We start from the raw sequence: 9,485 nt of genomic DNA, 5'->3' as shown, positions 1-9,485 counted from the left end.
CTGCTGACTTACTGTAGCTTTGCATTTTGTTCACTGTGTGAGAATTAAATGATTAACTCAGTGACCTGTAGTAACCAAAGGCTGAGGTTAAAAGTGGATTAGTAAATTTAAGTAGCCACAATTCCTGCATAAAGCTGAGTCTGTCACCTCCTGCTCTGGGGAAGGAACTCTGGCTTATGTTCTCCTCTCTGTAAGCATCTGTAAAGCTTTTTTTGCTGCACTTTGGAAAGATATGTTGTATTAATGCTTGTAGAGGGTTGCTGTCAGTAATACTTCTCGAAGAGCTTAGTGGAAATCAATGTGGCTGTCTCATTCTGTGTCAGGTGAACTGCTTGTTCACATAGAAAGTGAGCTGTAGAAATGATGATGGAAGAAAAGCATGGCTAGCCGTTGGCGAGAATATGGGTGCAAAAACATGCTTCAACTGGAAGCCACCTTCCAGCACTTGGAGCAGCAGTTGGCCAGCTGTCTAGGACCAATAACAGGTTGGAAGTTGTAAAACCTGGCACTATGAAAATGATAGAAATAAAGGAAGAATTGGACCATCCTGCTATTTTTCTCCCCATCTCCTGTAGGTATGATGGGAGACCGGTTACAAACACTGATAAATCTCTTAAGCCAGGTGACTATCTTGACTATCCTGCTACTTCACCTTGCGGCAGTCAGTGAAGACAGCTCTTTTGTACTGTCAGATCTGTGCTCAGTGTCTAGCAAAAGGAAAACACTGGAGTTTTTGGGGAAGGACTGAGAACAATATGCTCATCTATAAACCTTTGGTCTGTGTGGTTAAACCACGACGGTCTGTCATGTTTTGAATAGTTGTCACCCCTGCCTTTGTTCCTCTCATCTTAAACAAGGTACTATAGACCTGCAAAAGACTGTAGAGAAATAAAGATAACCAGAGCTCTGTGGTGACTCCTATACCAGAAGAGATTGAATAGTCTGTGATTCTTTCACTTGGAAAAGAGATGAGACAGTTATTTTAAATGTATTTAAAAAAAAAAATCTATGGGGTGGATCATGATTAGAGAACCATCATTCATAGGGCTTTTTTTCTTTCTATAAGCACAGAACAAGTGGAGAAAGTGTTGAACCAGGTGCAAATTTTGAAATAAGTTTAAATAATTGTGCCATATTTAAATAGTGGAGCATACAGCTCCTATTTATGCCAAAAATCAAAAAATGTTCAAGAGATGTTTAAATAAATCCATAGAAGAAAGTTCCATCAAGAGCTATGTAGAATAAAAAACAGATAAAGCTTTTGGTCCAGTAATCTGTTAGCTGCATATTGTGGAAGTCTGTGAGACTGTATTTTACATCTGTCTTGTTCGACTTTTTGACCTTTTTTCTGACTCAGTGCCACCATCATTCTGAGTTGGAGAGCTGATTTGCAGGTCAATTTTTTTTTCCTTCCAATCTCTCTTTCTAGGAGAGATTCTTCCACACAGCAGCTGGTTGCCCTCTTTCACATAGTAAGCAAATAGCTATATGCCAGGGTGGGTCTTTGTAATAACTGTATGCCTTAAAGATTATTTTTTAAGATGTCGGGGGAGAGAACATGGGATCTTACACTGTGGGTTTTAAAAAATACATATATCTGTACTTCTATTTAGCTTTAAAAAGATGAAAAATGAAAACAGTCCAGAAACCCAAAGAAGTAAAACAAGCGCACCGTGGGAGGAAAATGGCCCACAGAGGTAAGGCGAGGCATGATGTCGTAGTTACTGTGCAGTGGTAAATATCATGCCATGGCAATAGGTTGAAGGATATTGGTATAACATATTAATGTATTAACAGGGTCACAATAAATCTGTATTCCATATAAGGCGATAGGTCCTGTCATAGATAAATAATCAGTTAAAAATTAGGAAAGTAGGTGTAGGAGGAAGTGGTCAGCGGAGGACAGTCACCAGTGACTTTCCACAGGGATCTGTTCATAGACCTCTGCGACTGAGTATAGTTGTCAAAGACCTGGAAAAGGGGTGGTGATATTTTTGGTGATGGAAAAGAATTGTTTACAATAGTGAGAGTGAAAGTTATCTGTGAAGATTGACAGAAAGATCCCTAAAGTGTGCGCGACAAGTCACTCGATGGTGATCATATGTAGAGAGGGGCACAACGGGGCAAGAAAATAACCATGGATTTCTGGGTGAAATGTAGTGCTGTGGAGATAGGATGTGTAACTTCATGAAAGCATCAGCTATGTAGCAGACACAAAAACAATTAGCAGTTATTAGGAAAGCAAGTGAACAGCATTATGCTGTTCCGTAAATTTGTGGATGACATATTTGCTCCGTGAATTGTGAGTGCAGTTCTGACGTCCAAAGGAAAAGGCTTTGCGAGGGGCAGCAAGGATAATGAAAGGTGGGAATGGCTGTGCAGTAAATCTGTACGAGGATCATAGACCAGGCAGGACTCTTTCTTCAGTCTGTGAAAGGTATGATTTCAGGGGATGTGGTCTAGAAAACCATGAGTCGTACAGAGAAAGGAGAAAAAGATCAGGATTGTATTTTTTTCCAGTGTAAGAACTTGAGAATTTTAGATGAAGCTGTTGGTGGTGGTGTAAAAGCATTGAGAGAGGCAGTGAGTAGTCATACGAGTAGGAGACGAGTGGTGGTCCTTTAGAAGAAGTGCTGGAAGTTAGTAGGTTCCTGGGAGAAGCTGGGTGAGTCATGGAAGAGAAATTTCCAAGGGCTTCTGAAGACAGAGGTATAGCAGCTGGCTCAGTAAGGCCCCTGGACTGGGAACAGTAGGGAACTGAGAGAGCACTGGAGAGCTGTCGTACATATTCAACTTCTTGCTCCCGTCTTAAGTGGTTGCTTGTGGCCACTGTTTGAAACAGGCCACTCAACTAAATGGCACATTAAGTGCAACCCAGTATGGTCCTGCAAATGTGATGATTTGTATATATACATGGTGTGTCTTTCGGGGCACCGTAATGGTTCACCCCGTGCGCTCCTTCTGTAAACAGGAAGAGTTTCCAGAGTAAGGACAAGACAGTGTGTAAATATCTCTTGCTATGATAGGCATTTGTTTGTGAGTTTTGAAGAAGTGGTGTCATCACGTTATGGCTCCAGTGTTAAAATTGCTCTCAGGATAGCAGAAAGTTTCATCCCCCTGGAGCCAAAGAATGGTAGGATTGAGTTTTTGCAAGTCCATCTGTTCTAAAGGACTGTGGAGATTTAGACACATAAGCAGACTTTATTGCTGCACAGAGGCTTTTCACAGCTTCTAATAATAATTCTTATTGAGATGAACTGTGGCAGCTTTTCAGCCATGCAGGGCAGGGCTGTTATCAGCAGTCTGCAGAATCAGGTGAAGAAGAATGGATCCAATTGGAAGGCCAGAGGATTTTAGGAAAGCAGAAAGAAATACCTTAACTGGAATTTGGTGAGACTATCATATTTACCACATAGTTCTTGTAATGGGGTTAAGTAATGTTAGGTAAAGGTGTGTGGTCGGGTTTAGCATTGTTCCTCCAGAAAGTCGGGAAACCACCTTACAGTGGTATGTACTCCGTTACAGGCTCTGCTGCACTGTTGGAAAAGGTCCTTACACCTCTGTAGGAAGGTGTCACAGGATTCTGCACAGGCACTTGATAGTCTCTGTCTAATTTGGTAACAACCCCAACCCATTGGGTCCCACCCAAGCTTAAGTACATAACCTGAAGCTTGAAACACCTCCAGACAATTGTCAGAGGGCCAATGCACAGCATTGGGGTTGCACAGCAGAGAGCTGGAGCTGGAATTGTTTCACCATCCCAAGCATTAGCTCAGTGATGAAGACATATGTCGTGTCAAGAACACTGTTTTCATACTTATATCCATGGAAAACATAAAGCATAAAGGTGCATTTGAATGCCTAGCTCTGGGCTGGATAACTCATACTAAAGCACAGCAATTTTTATTATGCTAAAAAAATAGATGTGTGTACTTGGTTCTACATTTTGTAAGCTTAAAGCTGTTGGCATGGAAATGCTAAGAGGTCTTTCCTACATTTTCAAGGTTCACTGTAAAGTATTTACTGCTGGAAAGCAGTGCCATCTGCATCTGCATAGCATGCACACACACATAGATATATAGCTGAATATGCATATAAGTTTCTATGTGGGCCTTCTCATTTTTGTAGGCTGAATCTGAGTTAGCTGACCTAACTCTCCTGGAAGTTTTAAAGGTGACTGTTTGCTCTTCCTTTTTAACCCTAGTGGACTGTATAATTCTCCCAGTGACCGCAATAAATCACCAAAGTTTCCTTACTCTCGGCGGCGGAACCCATCGGGTGGCAGCGAGAATGAGTCTGGGCAGCCAATCCGGAGGAGGTAAGAGCCGCGGGGTTAATTACTGTTAACTGCTCACAGTAGAAAGAAATCTTGAAGTCCTGCATGCTCTGTGTTGAGTAAAGGATCTTGGAGACACAGCTGCATCCTGGGAAAAGGGGTACTCAAGAGCCCAGTTGTTAGTCCAAAAAACCCTAAGTAAGGACATCAGGTCAGCTTTTGAAAGAAGGCTTTGGTCAGGCTTGTGTGCTGTTCTGGGTACTAGGAAAATGATGTAAGAAATAGGAGAAATTGCATTTTCTGTGCATGCAAGATACTTGCAGTTGATGCAGCTATTTTTCCCGTGAGAAGGAAAGGCTTGGGGAATGTTGCATGCTTGACAATGAGCTTCTAATACAGAGCAGTGTTATGTTTTAAGTACACTGCTTTTACTTTAAGTGCAACAAAGATTAAACGAATGAGCCATAAAGCCGTCTTCAACGGTCTCATGTATAAATTACTTTACATTATACAGAATGCCAGCAAAAATATAACTGAGATACTTAATGTGTTTTTAATGGGTACACGCTGAATTGAGAAGTAAGATTAAATGAATGAAAATTCTGTGCTGTGTGTCCTGGATTATGTCCAAAAAGCGAACTACATGGGCAGTGCTGAAATGATACAGTTTTGAGAGACTACATGTTACCTGGGAAGATGTGTCTTGCTGAGAAGCTGCTTTCATTGCGAAGGTACCCTGGTGCTGTGATCTGCTGTGAAGTATAGACAAGCATAGCTACTGTGCCCTATTCATCTCCGTCTTCTAGGTCTGCCTTACGAGCCAGCACTTTGGAGTTGCATCTCCTTCTGAGAGCTCTGAAGTGATTACCTGTTTGGCTTTCAAAGCCAGGGTTTGCAGAGGAGAAGGCACAGCTATATCTATGAAGAAATGTAGTTAGATGTGGAGCTTTTATATTTGCCAGGTTTCTGAGCTGCTCCAACCCTTTTACTTGCCTTTAGCTCTCTACAACAGGAGCGAAGAAACTCACCCATGGTGTATGCTTAGTGACTTCATGCCTGGGTTAAAGTCAATATAGTTACGTTGATTTATCCTGTTGGATAGGGCCCTTGTAAGTGTTAATAGCAATTACCCTGAATGGGTTTTCTGATTCATTGCTAGCTTAGTTGTCAGAATGACTTGTTTGACTCTGTAAAAACAAAGGAATAGAGATGTGCAGTGCAAAACTGCCTTGTACCAAAAAAAGACAGTGTCTGTGCACTATTTAGTAGGAAATCTTTTGAGATGCAAAGCGTTTATCATCTGGGATTTGCATTTGGCTGATCTGCTTGGTGGACAGGTTGTCATGCCAATAGCAAATTTTCTCTTGGGCCACCACACTAACGAAATCTTTTTAGAAGTCTTATATCTGAGAATGTGAAGACTTACAATAGTAGGGAGATTGCAACCTAATTATGTCTTCCTGAATCTTGGTTTTATTCATGAACTTTCCTCTTCAAAATGTTTAATAACAATAGCCCTCTTGTTTATACACTCTTTACTGTAATTAAGAGGAAAACATCAGGATTTGCTACGCTGGAAACAGTAGGAAACTGAAGGCTAGCATACAATCCTTAACCTTGCGAGTCAGGGGTTTGCAGCGAGAGCTTGAATGGGATCATGCCTTTGCAACTTAATGCAGAGGTGTCCTGAAAGTTTGGAAACAAACACATGCCCTTTTGTCTCTACCTTTAATTCATACTGGAAAAAAACCTGTGTAAGAAGATGGGATTTTTTGTGTATTTGTGTTGTGACCCAATGGTGTTTCATTAAAACTTCCTTCATGTCACAGGAAAAATCAAAACAGTGGTGAAGATTCTGATTTAAAGCAAAGGAGAAGGTAAATATATGATCTATAGCCGCCATGCAATGACAGCAAAGGTACTGATCATACTTCAGTTCCCTGCATCCCCTCCCTTCCTTCCTTCCTTCTCCCCCATCTTCTTAAACCTTTAAAAGGCTGTGTGATTTTCTTTCCTACCTTACTTTTGCAAAAATGCTCTGTAGCATAACCTCATCGCAGCACAGATTCCTACGAGCTGCTTTGTTCATTGTTACTACACCGTGCTGGAAGCAGTTTGTGGAAGTTTACTAAAGGCCTGTCTGCAACTTGAAAGTCAGTTTCCAGAAATTTTAGCTTTTGGATTTTGCATCTGCATATTTTGTTTTGAGTTCTCTACCCTCCCAGTCCACTTTTAATTAAATCTGTTTTGAAAGCAGTTTTACTGTCATTTGGGATGAATTGTCCCGAAAAAGATGGGTGCAGAGTCATGTACAACTTCTCATGGGCTTGCACAGTTTTTGCTGAACTTTTTCTTAAGCTTCTTTTTTTTCTTTCCTGTGCAGTCTTGATTAGTTGTCACATTTCCAGATAAAATGCTGGTGTGAACTGGGGTGTGTCCTTCTACAACTGCAGCTTTTGACAGATTTTTGCATCTGGAGTTCTATAGTGCCACATCTGCCTGCTGTTACTTTGTGCTGTGCTTCTCACTCCTGTGCTCCTGCCCTGGCTGCTGGAAAAAGGAGAGTGTGCAGTGCATTTTGATACCAGAGTCTCTCGAAGCGAGCAGAGGGGAGACACTCCCAGGATCTGATTCACTGCTGCAGCATGGGAAAGGAGCTCTGGCAGAGATACAAACATCTCGGGGACAATCGCGGGAAGTCAGGGAAAGTGCTCACGTACTTTGCACCTATTATAAGATAACATTATTTTTCTGAAGATTGTTACCATGACAAGCTCCCAGTAATAGTCTAATAGTCCCATGGTGCATGTCCAGCTCATAAATCTGAGAGGATTTAGTTAGGCATCTCAGGTGGAAAACCCCAGTGTTCAGAAGAGACTCTTCCTGAAGCCTGTGCCTGCTGTATTACATTACAAATATACAGGTTTGTTATTGTGTATTGGAACAGACCTTCTCCACTTCCTCATAGTTTCGCTACTTTTCTCCCATTTTAAGCAGAAAAGGACTGCACCAGAATACTAGCCTTCTGTGTCACCTGTTTCTCTGACGCAGCAAATCCTGTGACCCACCCCACCCCCCAAGCCCCTTCCTGGGTTGTATTTGTTCTGTCTCTCTTGCCAAACTGACTATGCCTTCTCTCTTGCTCCTTGTCTCAAACCATGTACTATCTGCAAAATATCAACTATTTTGCATGACCAAGAAAACATGAGAAAAGATGAAAGGTTCTTTGTAATTGCTAGAGCGTTCAGGGTGATCTCGTGTTCTCGCACCTGACTTAGGAAATAATTTTTCTTTCTATTTTTGGTATTTTATTCAGTTCAGTGAAAGCTGATGTTTAATATTCAGTGAAAGATAATATTCTGACAGCCAGCATGAGCAGCTGCCACTCAGCTGACAGCTCAGCAGCCCTGCTGTCTCTCTGCAAGTGCTTTCCTGACAGGGAACACAAGGTAATTTGATGTGCAGTCTCCAAAAGGTGGATCAGATTTCCATTCCTGAAAAGTTACAGGAAGGCTTATCTTGAATTCGAGAAAATAGGATGTTTTATCTTGCACTTCTCCTGCCACACTGATTTTTGCTGCCTTGTTACCTTGTGGGATAAATTACTTAAATTGGAGTAGGAAAATACATTTAGTGCTGAGAAATGTAGAAGCACAGATGACCTTGAAGTGTGAAAGAACAGTGTTGCTTGGATGACCTAGTAAGGTTGAGATTCAAGATTAGTGGAATATTTATTAAACATCTGATAGTATCTAGGAGGAAAAAGAATATACTTCTGGACATGTAAGGTCTGCTGCAGTTCTGTGCCGTTAATTGCTCTGAACTCTCTGAATGTGCTTGAGCCACTCTTTTGGACACCATCTTTTAATCTTCCTTCTTCCTTCCATGTTACATTTTTCTGTAGTAACATACATCTTTCTTATCCTCACTTTCAGCTTGACCCAGAAATGTGTATTCTTACTTGGGAAGCTGACTATCCTGAGCCTCTCAGTGTCTTTAAATTTGGGGGTGGGGAGAAGTTTCTGCTTCTTCTCTGTGGAAATTTTGCTTTTCCAAGCCTTCTCCCTACAGACAAGCTAGGTTGAACTGATTTTCCTAGACCTTGGTTGTCCCCTTATTCTAAAACATTTCTGTTTGAATGGGAGCTCTTTGAGTTAATGATTTCCTGGTCTGGGAGAGGGGCAAGACCAGACTTGATAGACGCTGAGGCATTTAGTGACAAAGCAATTTGATAAAACCTTGATTCACTGGTATTATGGGCAAATCCATGAGACTCTGAGCTGTGTCAGAAGGACATTATAGCAATGTCCTAGTTTCAGAGGCAGGGGTAGAGTGATGGGTCCCTGACCAGATAGGACACTCAGGGGAGGTCTGTGCACCAGCCATCCTGTTCCCTAGGAAGTCTCTCTCAGCTGCTCTCATCCTGTTTGGGCTCTTCTCCCTACACTGTTAGAACATACAGCGAGCAGATGCTTGTCAGTAGCCTCCAGCCTTGTCATGAAATCCTTCCTCTTACCTGTTCCTTACCCTAATGAACTACCTTCACTCCTCAGCTTGTTTGAGGTGTAGTTTAACAAATCTGTTCTATTGCAAAAGTGACTTGTCAAAGAGCAGAAGAAAAGCCTGGAGGCACAAGAACATACGTGTGTTGACCAGCAGCATCAGGAGTCATAAACAAAATAAAACAAACGAAAATGCAGTGCAATGGCTCAAAAAGAAAATCTCGCTCACTTGACACTGCACTCTGAGACTGCAATAACTTTGAAGCAGTTATTCCCACTCAGTTAATGAGAAAAAGATAATAGGACTTCCAGGTGTAGACAAGCCCTGTAGAGTCTCTTAATTCTGATTTTCTCAGTAATGTCTTTGCGGTGTTGTTCATTCCTTGTTTAGAATCTCAGTACTTCACATGTTAGTAGGCAAATTCATTTTGAGATGTTGCTTTTCTCCTCTCCAGATCACGGTCTCGCTGTAACACCAGCAGTGGCAGTGAATCAGAAAATTCCAACAGAGAGCATCGGAAGAAGAGAAACAGGTGACCTTTATGTATTTTAAATAGAGACATGAAACACAAGTGGAGATGGACTTTCCTGAGATGGACCTAATAAGAAGGAATTTAATATATTTTAGGTGTATACAGTCTTCTTGAGGCAGCTTAAGGTCCCTTTTTGAGTAAGAGAGAATTGCCAAAATACATATGTATTTTGGC

At 41.5% G+C, this 9,485-nt stretch overlaps 1 protein-coding gene across 1 annotated transcript in view; it reads left to right on the top strand.

Annotated features, from left to right (window-relative positions):
• EPB41L4A (erythrocyte membrane protein band 4.1 like 4A) overlaps window positions 1–9,311 on the top strand; it is a gene marked incomplete at its 3' end in the record, with an annotated part of 41,968 nt that extends 32,657 nt beyond the window's left edge. The window contains exons 9-11 of the mRNA XM_010157345.1: window positions 1,614–1,697; window positions 4,205–4,318; window positions 9,234–9,311. Coding sequence (XP_010155647.1) covers window positions 1,614–1,697; window positions 4,205–4,318; window positions 9,234–9,311 — 276 coding nt within the window. The remainder of the gene's footprint in view (window positions 1–1,613; window positions 1,698–4,204; window positions 4,319–9,233) is intronic.
• Between the last annotated feature and the right edge of the window lie 174 nt (window positions 9,312–9,485).

The sequence above is a fragment of the Eurypyga helias genome, unplaced genomic scaffold, assembly GCF_000690775.1.
Source record: "Eurypyga helias isolate BGI_N326 unplaced genomic scaffold, ASM69077v1 scaffold48228, whole genome shotgun sequence".
Classification (NCBI taxonomy): Eukaryota; Metazoa; Chordata; class Aves; order Eurypygiformes; family Eurypygidae; genus Eurypyga; species Eurypyga helias.
The sequence above is the reverse complement of the archived record's forward strand: the minus strand, read 5'-3'. Positions and strand labels throughout refer to the sequence as shown.